The 16,483-nt window shown below is 44.2% G+C and overlaps 1 protein-coding gene across 1 annotated transcript in view; it reads right to left on the reverse strand.

Moving 5' to 3' along the window:
* PRKCH (protein kinase C eta) overlaps positions 1–16,483 on the reverse strand; it is a 118,986-nt gene that overhangs the window by 62,948 nt on the left and 39,555 nt on the right. Inside the window, exons 3-7 of the mRNA XM_027716633.2 lie at positions 6,720–6,870; positions 5,864–5,898; positions 4,263–4,351; positions 2,510–2,639; positions 1,480–1,607 (exon numbers count right to left, since the gene is read on the reverse strand). Of these exons, the coding sequence (XP_027572434.1) occupies positions 1,480–1,607; positions 2,510–2,639; positions 4,263–4,351; positions 5,864–5,898; positions 6,720–6,870 (533 nt within the window). The remainder of the gene's footprint in view (positions 1–1,479; positions 1,608–2,509; positions 2,640–4,262; positions 4,352–5,863; positions 5,899–6,719; positions 6,871–16,483) is intronic.

Here is a 16,483-nt window from a genome sequence, read left to right on the forward strand (position 1 = left end):
AACCTGTGCTTCACCACTCTCACAGTCAAGAATTTCTTCCAAAGATCTAATCTAAATCTACTCTCATTCAGCATAAAGCCATTCAGAGGGCTGTGCTTACAGCACACACTTTCCTGGAGCTTTCAGCTCAGAAATAACAAGAAGAGATCGTTAAACACCAAACACAGATTTTTTATTTTTTTTCTGGTTTCATCTCCTTTTGATGTGCAGATGATGCAAACAACAAACGTTAACAAGTGCTGATTTTTGCAGAACTGAGAAGGGGGTGTGGGACTTTTGTTTCCCGGTAACTCCCAGGATAACTGTCCCCCTGAACTGCTACAGGAGGAAGAGTGAAGATAAGACAGTCTGCTATGAACTAACTGAAATCCAAAGGGGCAGCACGGCCTAATGAGCATGTTAGGCTGATACAGCATGATGTGGTTGATCAATATAGCTGACTAACTGTATTACAAGATTTACCACAACTGGGAATTATCTTTTGGGTTTTAATGTTTTCTTTTTCGGTCAAATAAATATAAATAGACCAATGTTTTATTATGGGTATCAGTGGTCTCAAGCAAACTCACTTTTCAAAACTGCTCACAAAGGAAACATGATGAAAACCGACCTGTTATCAAATGACAGCTCTGATTTCCATTACCAGCACTTTCACTGAAGTTCTTACAGTGTGTCTTAAACTCCATGAACAGATTCAGATATACACTAGCTGGATTTTTAGGATGCCTTAAGTGCTGACAAGCAGGAATTGTACAGATAAAATCTGTATGGCTACATCCCAACCCTGGCAACAATCTCACAAGGACCATGTCTCAAGACACCTAAGACCAGAGATCACAGAATCATAGAATGGTTTGGCTTGGAAAAGACCTTAAAGATCATCTAATTCCAAGCTTTCTGCCACGGGCAGGGATACCTTCCATTAGACCAGGTTTCTCAAAAGATATTGTGTTGACAGGGACCACAGATTTTTAGCCAGAGTTACTGCAGTGAAGAGTGAAACGGCTTCCCAAAGAACACTCAGAAAAACAGTGATGAAGCTGGGAAGAGAACTAGGTCTCTTGCTGAGCTCTTGTTTTGCTCTGCCACAAGCCACACACGCAGACAGAGCATTTTTGCTTGCAGTGAAAGTGAAAAAATGTATGGCATGAATTATATTGACCACTAATTATTTAGGGGCCTTATTCTTCTCTCATTCACGACAAACAGATAAAAGAGTGAATGGAGTCACAGCACTGTGAAACATAAACATATAGCAAAGCAACACCTATAGATTAAAGGCTGCACCAGGGTAAACCTGGATATCAAGCATCCATTTCCCAGGTGAAGCCTTTGCCACAAGCCACAGACAGTAACAACCTACTCCTGCATTCCACCACCCAACACCATCTGTCCTAACTGAAGTCTCTGCACCCATATACAGACTCCGCTGTAAATGTTTTAAATAGAGGAGGAAAAAGCTAAAAGAAAAAGACTCACCGAATTTGGGGAAATGCTTCCTGGTTGCAGACCCATGCATGCCAAGGTTTTAGCAAGCTCTGCTGAGTTCACTCCACAGTTTGGAGCAACGTTTGCTTGGCATCGGATGTGGACGTTCATTTTACAGACTGACACGGGTGATGGGAGGGATGGAAAGCAAAAGCAAAGGAACAATTTAAACAACTTGGAGGGATTTACTGCTGAGAAATAATTTTGCAGTTCTGCTTCAGGAAATACAGGGTAGATCCAGATTAGCATATCTTTAAACTAGAGGGATTTTTGTCATTGATCTGAGTAGAAGCAAAATTAGGACTCTCACAAGAGAATAAAATCCTGAAAATCAGGAATAGACCCCAAACTCTCCAAGTAGGATGCCACATTGCCTGAAGCAATTCGTAAGCTTGTATTTTTTAGGTACATAACTACCATTGTGGCTATGCCTGTAGGTACAGTTAGTATTTACGATGTCACAGAATCTGCAACAAACATTCCCTGCATTTTCAGGTATCTAATTTGAAAGACAGTGCTCAGTGGGAAGCAAAAATCATTCTTGCATTAACTCATGGGCACACATGCACCCTCTTGTGGGAGATTAAGGCAAATGGAGACTGTTAGGATTTTACAGTCTGTATCACTGAAACAAAAACATAACGCCAGGACGTGCTTTGTCATCAATTAACAGACAGGGTAGTCAGCCTAAAGCAATGCCCTCTTTTTCCCCTCGGATGCCTTTTCATTGCCTTATCTCATTAGCTGAGGAAAAACCTTCAGGTAAAGGGAAAATATGAATCCAGGAAGCAGAATATTTTTAATAATGCAAGTTAAACAAAGCTGTGCTGAGAGTGCAAAGTAGAGTCCTTCTGGCAGCCCGAGATTAAAAAGTAGATCGGAGGTTTTTTTAACTCTTACAAAGATGAATATTCATTGCTCAGCTTTCTCTTCAAGGTTGCACAAATCAAGCCCACACGGTGCATCGGAAGTCTAAAAATAAATGTATTTTGTGAAAAGGCAACAGTGAGAAGCTGCTCACTTTTACACTGTAGACCCTGTCGCATGATTCCCCAGAGCAAGGACCCGCAGTGGTCACAGAACGTCGGGACTTTGTAGTTGTGGACGCTGAACTTATGAGGAATGTTGATTCCAAACCTCTGTTCGGTCACCTGAGGCACCAGAAGAGAAGCACAGGTTTAAAATTCAAATACATATATATAAGATGATGTTCATGTACATACAGACATTTCAGTGCAAAACTAAGGAAATAATTCCAAGTCAGAAAATGTCCTGACCCATCATCTCACTGAGGTTTACTGCAAGTGAACACTGAATGACCAGCGTCATCTGCTGTGAGCCAGCCCTGCTCTCCTTGGCTGGACTACCTGGCAAAGCAGATTTTAAAATTAGGGTTGTCTAGACCCTAAATTCTTAAAGCCAAGTTAGAATTAGAAGTGTGGATTACCTCATCACAAGCCAACCCCACTGCCGTGTGAGCAACAGTAGTTTGTAACCACACAGTTTTCAAATTATCGACTTGCACACTATGTGCAAAAATGTAACTTTAGGTCAAACTGTTGATTTTATTAAATTTAATATAGAATAGCTTTTGCACCTCCTCCTAAAATTCTCAATCCTCTTCTCACCGTCCTTGTTATTAACAGGCTTTCCTTTCAGCCACACATTTCATTTTATCACTTGCTCTCACCCCCTTTTTAACCTTGTTCTTTTCCGACTGTAAATCATTCAGATCTCAAAGACACCTTTAAAAATGTTCCATCGCCTGAAGAAACCAGCCCCCATTTAGCAAATTCATCACTTTTGACTTTGTTTTTCAACATTCAGATCCTGGAAGGCTGAGGAGGAACACACAGCTCCATAAAGAAAAGTCAGGGGTGTGACTGGAACAACAAGTTTAAAGTGAACAGTGCCTCCTCACCTTTGGCTTCTTTTAAAGTAGCTTAAATGTCTTATAAACCCTTCATAATCCTGAGAGAGGGGCAAGGACACCCACTATTTAAATTGCACTTTACCCTTAGGCATTTTAACTTATTTTGATCTGGCTTGTCATGGGGTTGTCTTAAGAAGTTCAGCTCAGCAGTTTGCAGGCAAGAAATAACAAACAAAGGCAATTGCATGGCACAAAACACAGGGCTGCCTCATGAATAAATAGATTTTACTTGATTTTTCCTCAAACAGTTATTAAACAATTTCCAGTTACAGAAATGAGACACGCAACGCACAGAGCAGTTTTAGGTGGAGATGTTACTCCCATCAAATACAGCCAGAACTAGCAAGAAAGAAAACCTTCAGAAACACAAGTTATGCAAGGGTTCTTTGTTACAACATACAGGCCAAAGGTGTGGAGCAATGACTAAATGGGCACTTTAGGTTACTAGAAAAGAAAAAATAGGCATAACAAAGACCAGTGGTTGGCCAGAGAAACCCACATCAAGAAACAGGCACCAAATTTTGATTGCACCACAGTTAATCAGGCAAGAAAATTACCATGGAAAACAGTGGATTTGCTATTCTTTGATGTCTTCCAATGAAGACACTCTAACTTCCTAAACCATATGCTAGTCCAAACAGTTATTGGCATCGACAAAGGAACAACTGGATGACATTGTTTGGCCTTTACATGTCACTAACATTCTTTCCCACTTTTAAATCCATGAATAACATAGGGTAAAACATGATAACACAGAGTAAAGTCTGTTACAGGGCAACCCCAGCAACCCTGACAACCCCAGACAAAGCACGATGACCCAAAATTACCAGCATGACTTTACCTTAAGATCGGTCTTGTTAGTATTGTTTTGGCACGTGCAAGCTGTAACAATTAGGTGGTGGCAGCGCTTGTGTACAACACAGGTGCATACTAGGAAATAAAAGAGGCATGCTGAAAAGAGCTCTTGAAAGACTCAGAACACATCAACCCACAGGCTGGGTTCTTTAAGGTTTAGCTGTATCAACAGCACACAGTAAAGACGTGAAAAATAACTGAAAAATCGGTGTCTTAGAATTAACAAAATCTCTTAACAGATCTGGAGATGTATCTTTAACCCACTGCAACAGAAATCCTGCACTGGGTCATTCATACAGCCTATAAAAAGCTGCCTATAAAAAATATGGGTGATGCACACAGAAACAACAGTGTAATTTCTCAAATGAACTAAAAGAATGCTGTTGAAATAATTATCCAGTGAAGAGTGTTTCACACAACACACAAACCCCATCTTAGAGAACACAGGTCTGAGATACCCAGAATCATCCCTGCATCTCAGTGGCATAGTGCCTCTTAGGTTGGGTATCCAAGTGCATCCTGCCCAGGTTAGTTTGTCCCCGAGGCTCAGTGCAACGCTTGGATCTGGGAAGCTGGATAACTGCAGCAGAATGGGGCAGTGTCTAGGCCAGTTAGTTAGTCCCCATCAAGAGGGTTAATCAGCCCTAAATCTGAGTGAGGTTCTCTCCAAGTCTGAAGACGGCTTGGCTGGAATCAACTTGGATTCCTTCATTCCATAACCCAGCGTGTGCTGTAGACATCACTAAGACCAGCAGCCACTGTCTGCATAAGGAGATTTTTGTAGTGGCAACTGCAAATGGCAGATATTTTTCAGGGCCTCACACTATTCTGTTTGTTGCTTTAAGCTTTCATTCATGAAGGGCTACCAATAACATTCACTTCCACCCAGATATTTTATGCAGTATATCCATTTTGTTTACATGCAGCTTCCTTTCATATGAGGACACCAATGCCCTGTTATATTGCACGAGAAACAGGCTGCATTAGAAGGCTATAATCAATGACCACACACCTGTGAAGCAGGTAATTCTGGGAAAAAGGGAGAGGAAAAGGCAAAAAAAGGGAGAGGCAAAACAATAATTAAATGCAAACAAGCACCACATACGTCTACACAGCCATTCAGCCAAACCATGCATTCAGACAAAAGTGCTGTGTCAGCCCACAAACTGCCCTTTGAATTCACAAAATCCCTAATTTTACTTCATTTGAACTTCATAGGGAGAGAAAGGAAGAGGGTGGTCATTCCAGTAGGGCACTTTGTGTCACAATACCCCCTGAACACTGTCCTGAAGGGACCCTGGGTGCCTCAAGCCTAGTTGGGTGCTGCATGCAGTCAGCAACTCAGTGGATCTGCACAGGATGAAACAGCAACCAGATCCCCACGTGTTTGCAGGAATGTCAGTGGTCACTCCTGCATGCATGCGAGCCTGACAGATGCTCAAATGCACAGTTTTGGCTGGCTGGGGAGGAAGAGGAGTGGTGACTTCAGAGAAGCTTGTAACTGCAGGATGTCCCAGCAGCATGGGAAAGCGCTCCCGAAACAGCACATCCTACACACACACACACTGCAGGAGTGGAGCATCTTACCTTGGCACTGATATCCCTGCTTCCCAAACACGCCCCTGTTCAAAAGAAAACACGACCATAATTTAGCATCAGAAAGACAGTCATCTTGCAGGCTGTTTACAGAAGAGAGAGCCAAAATGCAAGAGGATCCCAAACGATCAGATCCCAAGGCAAAACCGCCCAGCAGTAATGGTGCAATCCAGCACAGGGGTGTGAGAGCACAGGAAAGCACTGCACAGGCCATGGCTTACAGGGCAGGCTGCCAACATGCCTGTATTCCCCTTATTCCCCCTCATTCTAATTTCTCAAATACCTCACTTCATTACAACACACACCACACATATTAGACAGATCCCAGCAGCCCACGCTCTGTTATTATCTCTCCCACTCCATGTTCTTTTGAGACATATCTACCTTTTTCTCCCTGCTCTGCCTACTCCCCCACGTGCATCACCCCACACCTCACACCTCTGATGGTTTTTCTGTTCTCAGGAGTTTTCTCTAAAATTTCAAGCAACTGTTTTTTTCCTCAGTGCAATCTCAATGTTCCACTCCAGTTAATATCTGAGGTCTTTCTTCAGTTGCCCCAGTTACTTTTTTCCTCCTTGAAACAATATCTGTGGTTACAAGGCAGGAACACTGCCTCATCCCCACACCACCCCATTCTGTTGCCAGCATCCAAGATTCACATCCCCTCTGGCCTCTCTCCAGTAGACTCCAGTTTGCAGCACAAACGTGCCCTCCTAAACCCGATGGTCAAGGGGTGTCACATTGGTGGCCCTGGGTAAAGTGCCGGGTGACCGGTTCAGGACTGGGGGTTGCATGTTGGTCCCCAGGGATGGGAGGCTCCAAAACACCCTGTTTGAGCCGTCCTTACCAGATGAACTCCCTGCAGTGTGAGCAGTACGTTGGCTGTCGCAGGTAGGTGGCCATGAACTTGTGCCCGTTCACCTGGTGCACCCGCCTTCGCATCGCCCGCTGGCGCTTCCGAGTGAGGTTCTTAAAAATCCGATCCCTCTGGAGAGTCCCTGTGCAGGGGGTAGGAAGTAAAAAAAAAAAAAAAAAAACAACAGGGCAACAAAACATTAACATCATCACACAAACTCCTGTTTTTGCCATGCTGTTCAACTCAGGTCCCCAGCATAAGGAGAACATGGAACTGCTGAAGCAAGTCCAGAGGAGGCCACAGAGATGATGCAAGGGCTGGAGCACCTCTGCTATGGAGACAGGCTGAGAGAGCTGGGATTGTTCAGCTTGGAGAGGAGGAGGCTCTGGGAAGACATTAGAGCCCCTTTCAGTGCCTAAAGGGGCTACAAGAGAGCTGGAGAGGAACTTTTTACAAGGGCGTGGAGTGATAGGACAAGGGGGAATGGATTTAAACTGAAAGACAGTATGTTTAGATTGAATATTTTGAAGAAAGTAATGACTGTGAGGGCGGTGAGGCATTAGCATGGGTTGTCCAGAGAAGCTGTGGATACACCATCTCTGGAAGTGTTCAAGACCAGGTTGGACAGGGCATGGAGCAATCTGGTCTAGTGGAAAGTCTTGCTTCCCATGGCAGGGGGTTGGAACTGGATGATCTTTAGGGTTCCTTCCAACCCAGACCATTCTGTGGTTCTATGATAAAATGCTTTCAAAAGCCATAATTGCATCTCCAGTTTAGAAGTTGGGAGATCATGGTCTAGAACAAGGATAGCATCTGAGACAGGTACAGAAGGTAATTGCAAAGGACCTTTTAGCTCAAAAGTACATTTTTCATGTAGAAATAACTGCCTTTTCCTATCTTCCTCTCATTCCTCTCCTATATTGAGACATGTCACTAACCTATTAATTCACAAACTGTAGACAGATTGGAAGCTTAAGGCTAATGAGTTGTTATAACTCACAGCTTTTTGGGCAATAAATCCTGAAAACATGACTACATGTGACCAAATGACCAGCACCCCACCTGCTGAGCCAAAGCAGCGCCTTGCTTGGTGAACAGTGTTATACCTTTGGTATTCTCAGGCTACATTTCTGTATCACCATTTGCAGCACTTTTGCTTCCTGTATTATATAAAAAAAAACAGGCTATTTTTTCAAGGACTGTTAGTCGTTTCATATGTGCCACACTCAGTTTTCTTTAAAGTGCTCATTTTCCAAAGTTAGATAATATTTTACAGTTCTGGAAAGCAGGGAGCCAGGAACTGCTGACATTCAAATCTGAATTGTCCCAAAATTTACTGTAATTTTAGAAAAGAACAGACTATTCAATTGTAAGGGACCCACAACAATCATCTAGTCCAACTGCCTGACTACTTCAGAACGGACCAAAAATTAATATATTTTAAGAGCATTGTTCAAATGCCTCTTAAACACTGACAGGCTGGGGGCACTGATCACCTTTCTAGGAAGGCTGTTCCAGTGTCTGACCAACCTCTTGGTAAAGAAATGCTTCCTAATGTTCAGACTAGACCTCTCCTGGCACAATTTAATATCACAATTTAATTATCTATCAGTATAATTTAATTTTTTACCGGGTTTAGTTCAGCCATATAACAATTTCCTAGCAAAGCTCAATTTACACAAAACAAGTGACTCTCAAAAGGCAGAACTGAGCTCTAGATCAAGAAAGCCACTCCCATTTGGCAGCAGCCATCTGACACGCACATCCCAGCCAGCTGGTCTCTGGGACCCTCACACAGACCAGGTCAGGCTCAGCTGAGCTTCCCAGATCAAAGCCTCATCTGGGGCACACTTGCCTCAGAGGAAAGAAATGCACTCTGTGGTTTTCAATTCAGTTGCTTTGCGAAGTAAAGGCCCTGGAAAAAAGGGCATTCTGGGGACACACACCGGAGTCTGCTGGAGGTGATTGCACCAACGTGTGTACTCAGGACTCCTGCTTTGAGCCTGGACTGGATGCAAGACAAAACCCAGCTCTTGCCAAACCCTCTGCATGGGTATAATGACACAGGAAGGGACGGGCAGTCTGCAAACTTCCCACCCGTCGGATCATCCCGGAGCGGTGGATGGGCAGCAGAACCCAAACACAGCTGTCACCATCCCGCTTATCCACCCACAAAAAGGGGGCAGAGCAATTCCCTGCTTTCAACTAACTTTGCTGATTAACTGCCGGAGGGGAAAAACAGAGGAAAAGCTGTCAACCTGATCAAGGCTTGAAATGCAGGAGTCCCACATCACAGGCATATTTTCCAGTCCTCTTTGTAGGAGTGGAGATAAGGGAAACCATCCTGTCAGTACTGAACGCAGCCACTTCAAGGGGCCGTATTCCTCTCTGTGCTCTTGCCACACAGGTTTAGAAACAAAGCCAGCCCTAGAGCTTCAAGGAGTTTTTTTTCTGCTGTGCTCTCCCAGCCTTTCGTGGGTTCGTCCCCTCCACAGGCACTAATGGAAACCCCCTACACGATGGCACAACTGCGACATGGAGCACGGTTTGACTTCAGGACAGCTTGGATTTATTTTTAAAACGGAAGCACGTGCTATAGATTAGGATTTTCCCACTAAAACATACACGCAAAAAAAGGATGTGGTGAGGGTAATCCAAGCACTTAACAAAGACCTGCTCTCTGCTCCAAGCAGTTGGGCAGGGACTGGCACAGAAGAGCCTGCCTTTCTAGGGAAGTGCTTAAACATGTGTTTAATTCCCACTGAGGTCAACGGGATTCAGGGGACCACAGGAATTGCCAGATTGAGTCAGAACATTGATCCACCTAATTCAGCATCCTGCTTCTGTCAGTGGGCAACCAGAAACACATGACAGCAAGATGAAGGAACCTTGCAGCTGGGAGATAATTTGCCTCTTTCCCACACACGAGCTGTCATTTTGATCTCTAGAAGCGAGAGCTGATTTGCAGAGTTTAATATTCCTTTCAAACATTCAATTATTGCACAAGTTCAACAGCCCCGTTATCTACCATAGGAAACATGCCTGAGAAGAACTTCAAGAGGTCAACCAGACCATCCCTCTTCCCCAAAAGGGAAATCAAGAGCCAGTTGCTTCGCTGAGCCAGAGCCTCCTGCAACTTCACATGAGAATTAAAAAAATAATAACAATAAAAATATTCATTACAGTATTACAGAATTTGCCCAACTTCAAATTCAAGAGAACATCTCTTTGATCTAGGTTTAAGCAAGCAGCTTTTTTCTTGTTTTCCTAGATAAGGGCCAAATACCTCAACTGGAAAAGTATCCTGTACTGGTGTTCAGCATGTACAGGAGAACTTCTGAGGCATGGAAAGGGAAGCACAGAGTCTCTGAGTGCGTGGTGAGCATGTAAATAAAGCACCTAAAGAAGGAATCCAGTTACCAGCTTGCTTCATACCAGCTGCTCCATTAGAAGCCCAACAGCTGATGCCCTTTAAGTTCCTGCACTCACATTTAGCAGAGTTTAAGAGAATGTGTTCCCAATTTAGCTCATGCAGTTTCTGTGTGTTACGGTTCCCATCAAGGACCAGCATGGGGTGATCACCTCCCTGGTGCTCTCTCATGCCGCAGAGCCCACACACAGCCAAGAGAAAATCAATCCTTTGCACCAAGAAAAGGGGACACTTGGACGTGGCCTGCAAAGCCACTGCTGTGCATCCCTGTGGTTTGCCTGGCTTCAGACACACTGCAACTTTGGAACAGTTCATGGAAACAGAAAATTGACAGCCGCTTTTTCATGGGCAGCAGAAGTCTCCATGCTGCCTGTACTGGTGGATCACACCCATGGCCAGCCTAGAGCCTTCTCCTCTGAGCTGCACTTGGCCTCCACCTCCTGTTCTCCAGCCAGCAACATCTCACATAGGACAACAGGTTCTCTCTTACTGACCCACTTTTCATTAAAACACATGCTACAAGGTGGGTTTTTTTCTTTACTAAAAGCATAACTCATACTTCAAACATTACTCGAATTTCACATTTCCTCATGCCACTCAGCTGTGTTCCCCTGCTAACTTTGTCCAGATGCTGCACATCTTCCAGGTGATCCTCACCTGTGATTATGTTCACTTCACATTACATTACAATAAATCTAAGTGTTACTAAGCAGGAGAGTGACTTCAGCAAGGATTACTTTTCATATGCAACCAACTCTTTTGGGCACTACTTTTCCCATTTCCTGGTGCTGGCTTAAGTGGAAAGGGGAGGGAGAGCCCAGTACAACCTCAGCCATACCTCAGGCCCAGGTGTCCTTCAGGAGACCACCCACCATGTGATCTAGTGGATCTACATATACAACCCCATCCCACAGAATAAATCCCTCTCTCTGAGGGCTTGGGCATTCATGCATCCCACACACCACACCGTGGAGCAGGAAGGTTCAGCCCTTCAACAAGGTGCAAGTGATTTTGAAACGGTGGAACATATCGCTACCAAAACCTCCTTCCTCCCAACCACCACCCTCTCCAGTCACCAGGAAGGCAGTTCCTCAGCTCACACCCGTCACATCTGTTAAACAGGTCCCAGCACTGCTGAGGGAGAGGCTGCAGAAACCATCCACCAACACAGCACCGAAGTCTGCTGGCGGAAAGGCTGAGAGAATTCGTATCGTTCAGCCTGGAGAAGAGGCTCTGGGGCGACCTTACTGCAGCCTTTCAGTACCTGAAGGGCGCCTACAAGAAATATGAAGAGGGACTGTTTACAAGGGTATAGAGTCATAGGATAAAGGGGGAATGGCTTCAAACTGAAAAAGAGTAGGTTTAGATGGCATATTAGGAAGAAATTCTTTATTGCGAGGGTGCTGAGGCAACTGGCACAGGTTGCCCAGAGAAACTGTGGAAGCCCCATCCCTGGAAGTGTTCAAGGCCAGGTTGATGGGCTTGGAGCAACCTGGTCTAGTGGAAGGTGTCCCTGCCCAGGGAAGGGGGGTTGGAACGAGATGATCTTTAAGGTCCCTTCCAACCCAAACCACTCTGATTCTATGACAGGCTGGCCAATACAGCAGCCCCTTGTGCCTCTCACCTTTGGTGTCAGAGAATACAAAGCTATCAGAGACATTTTTCCCGCTCATATTTTGCATTCTGGCCAATTTCCTATAGGATATATATTTTCCTTCTGTACACAGAGAGCATTTTACAAAACAAAGCCATCCTAGACTACTTTAAGAGACCTAGACTTTTAAAAGCCTCTAATCTCTGGTAAAGCAACAACCACCGTGAATGGTTCAAATGAATGTCCAAATACTGCTATAAAAGTAGACAAGTAATTGCTCAGTGAAGGGAGTTTCCACATCCGTGGTTAAATTTGGACATCTGTAACTATGAGGGATATACTGTGACTGGTTATGTGCAAAAGTAGCTACAAAGTTCAATACTGAAAAGCCTCTTCCTCTTTCCTCCTCTCCACTCATGCTGAACACGTGTGTATGGCAGTGGAAATTATACACGCAGAGAGAGAGGAGAATAAATAACCCACCGAGTCGTCTGAGGACATGTGCAAGCACTAGCACATCCTCACCCACTCTGAAGCCTCTAATATCACCCCACCTGTCCCCTGAGCTTACCTGATCCTGCCCTTCCCAGTCAGAGATCCCCCCCATTTCTCTCCCTCCCATTTTCTATTCCGGAGGGTTATTTCAGGAAAATCCTTACAGCAGCGGCAGTAACTACAGCAGAAAAACAAGAGGAAGAGCTGCAGGATGAAGTGAGGTGTGTGTGTGTGTGGAACTATTTGCCTCAAGTAGTTAAAGCCTCCCAGGTCCCATCTATTGGAAATCAATCTTGCTGCCGTGCTATCGACTGCTGCTGTAACACCGGCACAGCAAAGGTCATCCAGGTACCTCCTGACACATGACAATGTCTAGTGTTACACTCCTGTATGAATCAGTGGGATTTTTCTTTGAAAGGAATAAAGATATTTTAAAAAAAGCAATGTAAAAAGCCTTAAAGCAATAATGCTAGTAGATTAAAATTTAATTAAGCTTTTCTTTTATTAGTGCCAGGAACAGTACACATGTTTTCCTGTGCTCCCCTGGGAGCACTGCAAGCAAGCTCCCCTTGCACTGAGTGATATAAAAGCACAGAGCAGAGCCCAAACATTGACCTTACTGGATTGTAAAAAAGCAAGCTAGTGGATTGAGAGATCCCTCACCTCTCACAAGCACTGAACAACAATCTCAGATCACGCTAAATGCTCATCTAGCCCAAGCCCTAACAGTGAGATGTAGTAGATGTTTTAGGAAATGAATATACAAACCAGATCAAGTAAACAAATTCACACCCCTGCCCCCTCCAGCCAACAGTATGTAGGTGTTCTCTCAATATTTACCTAACAGTGGGCTTCCTCACATCTACTGAATGTAAACTGAGGCTAAACCCAGATGTTTATTTTCCAGGCTGGAAAACACGTATGTTATGACAAAAATCCCTTACTAAGGTTTGGTGTCTTTTAATCAGGAGGTTTACCACCATGATCCTGTGGATGGTCAAAACCATGGGAAGCCTTGCTAATTAAAACATTATACACACAACACAGCATTAAAGAAGAAGCTGACAGCCTGACTCTGAAAAGGGAATAGGATTTAAAAGCTACAACCCAAAGCGGTATTTCCATTGCTGACTATTCTGCTCCCCTTAGTATTAGTGTTGCAGAGTAAAGCCTTGCCTATCCCATTACCAAGGTTTTTCTTCAATTTCCCTCAAAAGTAACTTGGATCAGCCAGTGGGAAACAGCCACATCCACAAAGAGTTAACCACAGAGGGTTTCTCTCTCCTACTTCACATCTGTTAGAGTTCTTTTCCTTCTGCTGCTTCTGCCAGTCTGTGCACAAAACCATATCAGTTCCAACCCCAGGAGAGGCTCCTTGCAAATCAAACGTGTGGCATATCAAACACAGACTGGGATTTATGTTTGATCCAGATGCCATTTTGCCCTCTGAAACTGAATAAAGTTTTATATGAAGACCAGAGAAAGCTAGTGCAGGCAGCACTATGTTGTCTTCAAGGACTTCACAGAAAAGCCACAATAATGGGCAGTTCATCTTTTAAATACTGTCTGAAATCTTTTAAATACCTGTAAATACTGTCTGAAAGAGTAAGAAGGAACAACGATGTTCTGAAACCAAAAAATTAGAGCTTTCCCCACTCATGAGTATGAAACAGCCTTATCATCAGTCTTGGAAAAGCAAACATGTAATCATCCCTGCACTGGATCACACAGAACTGTGCACTGGAGGCAAGGTTTCTGTTTCTCATCCAAGTGCTGAAGTAAGGCAGATTCATCTTCCTTGTTTTCTTGCCAGATCTAGGACATGAATTCAGCTCTAAGTAGTTAGCAGCATTTTGAGGACTGAGGCTGAAGGATGACGTTTCAGTGTGGCAGCAGCAGCGAGAACAGGACCAGTGAAGTTCACACAACAATACTGATGAGCATGACAGTGCTCAGCTATTGCTGCAAAATCCCCTTATAGGCTTATGTCTAGAATTACACAATGATGCCAAAGCTCTGGTGGCACCAGTAGGTGAGACAAAAAAGCTGACAGGACATGTCTCTGTGTTTCCCAGGCTTACCAGGTACAGCTCTGCTCCCTCCATCACTGCTAACCCAACCTTCTCCTCACCAGCATGGGACTGGGGTTCAGCACTTTTTCGGTTTTCTTCAGTCTTTTGCACTTGGGTAGAGAAGTTCCAGCACTGCAGAGCTGGAGTGACCAGTATGTGGCTGCTGGGAGCCATCCACGTATGCAGGAGGGGAGAGGGCTGCAAAGCAGAGGGTAGAGCCCAGTGCTGGGCCTGAAAGAGCTTTTTATCTGTTTGCATGAGTTCTGAGAGAACATGAGAGAGCATAAAGAAGGCAGCTTGAGAAACTGAAAACGAGTATTCTGCTGCCACTTCGAGTCTACCAATCAGTTATGAATCCCATACAGGTTATCCTGTACAGAGTTTTAATCACAACTGCCACACAGGTTTTTAGATGTGCACAGAGCAGCTCAAAACAAAATACTATTTTCCACATCTGGTTTTACAGGTCTTTTTCTGGGAAAAATTGTTTTTAGACGTCTGCTTGTGGATGTTGACAGCTCTGAACAAGGCACTGCAGGGTATTGCACAAGGCTGAAAAACATGAATGGAAAAGCCTTTCCATTAATTTCTGTACTGAGTAACCAGGAACTGAGCAAATGGGATAGAGAGGATAACAAAAGATTTCAGCAGACATGAGCAACCCCATGCCCCAGGTTCTCAGAGACCACTGCATGCCAGCCCCATTTGTGCTTTCCAGGCCACAGGCTGCATAAATGCTGCTGGATGACAAGGAGGGTGTGCATGAAGGCAACAGTCACTTCCCTGCACTTCCCTCTTCCTTCTATGTACAGGCACACCACACTGACAGAAGGAAGGGGACAGCCCCATTTGTCACCCTGTGCTTGTCTCTCTGTCAAGAGCAAGGAAGGTTTTACCTGAGCTCCATTTTACCATTCCATCTCTGCAAGTTTCTGCATTCATTTGGAGATGGCAACCTTGGGACACTTCTGTTTGCCAGAAAGACCAGGCTGGGGTGACAACGGCAGAGAACTGTCTCAGCTTGCACAGAGAGGATATTCCAGAAGAGAAGGATTTTATTTAAAAAGTAGAAGAGGGATTTGAGGGAGACAGGAGAAACCTGAGCACTGAACTGAGCCCATCAGAGCCCTGCACTGGCACTGTGACTGGAAAGCCATCTCATACCTGTCCCATACAAAGCAGGAGACACATGATACCCATGCAAGGTAAATTAGTCCAGTCATATCCAGTGAGATAACAGACAGCTGCTTCCCTCTGACTGTAGCTGAACATGGTTTTCCAGCAAAAACAGAGTCTAAAAGTCACCCCCAACCTACTGTTCCCCTCTCACAATGGAGTCCCCTCCCTACCATCTCAGAACTACTCATATTTCAACTACTCCATAACCCACTCCTGTCACATTGACCTAGGTAAGAACAAAAAGAAAAACAAAACCCCAACACCAAAAACAACCAAACACCAAAAAAAATCCCAAAACCCCACAGAAAAGCCCTATGATTCAAATTTTAAGTTGACATGCACAAACAGTGAGAAACAGAATAATCATCTCCCCTCCTCAGCTAAAGGCAGTCTCAATTTTATCATAAGATAGGTACAATTCTCCTCCTTACCTTAAGATGTGCAAATAATACTAGTAGCTTATACTTCTTACTGCATTGCTCATTAGAGCCTTAACAAACCCATTCCTCTCCCTCCTCTCCTCTCCTTACAATCATAATCATTATTATTTCCCTGTGCTTAGGCAAGCGAATTTCCATTGTAAAATCTCCTGTTAGTCCTTCCTACCTATTACACTCAAGATAAAAATGTTGAGATGTGATTTACCAGGGAAGGAAACCATTTAAATACATTATTCATTAAAAACAGGAAAACTAACAAAGCAACTTTGATCTTTTCCATGATTAATTCATGCACCAGAAACCCTCCATGCCGTAAGATTTAGAAGATTTCAAACTATGCTGGCAGAAGTAGCAGCAACAGAGTGTGACAGCATTTATAAGTCCAAGCTCCCATCACTTGTGCAAAATCCTTGAGAAAAGCAGAATTGTCAGCATGGGCAAAGAGCAGGGAGATCCTGAACCCTTCCCTGCTCCCAATGCCTCGGGGCTCTGGCCTGTTGCAACCATCAGCAACTCACATGCTCGTAGGTGGTTCCCTAGTAGGT

Source organism: Pipra filicauda, unplaced genomic scaffold (genome assembly GCF_003945595.2).
Source record: "Pipra filicauda isolate LSUMZ 115617 unplaced genomic scaffold, ASM394559v2 scaffold151_size3305965_pilon, whole genome shotgun sequence".
NCBI classification, from domain to species: domain Eukaryota; kingdom Metazoa; phylum Chordata; class Aves; order Passeriformes; family Pipridae; genus Pipra; species Pipra filicauda.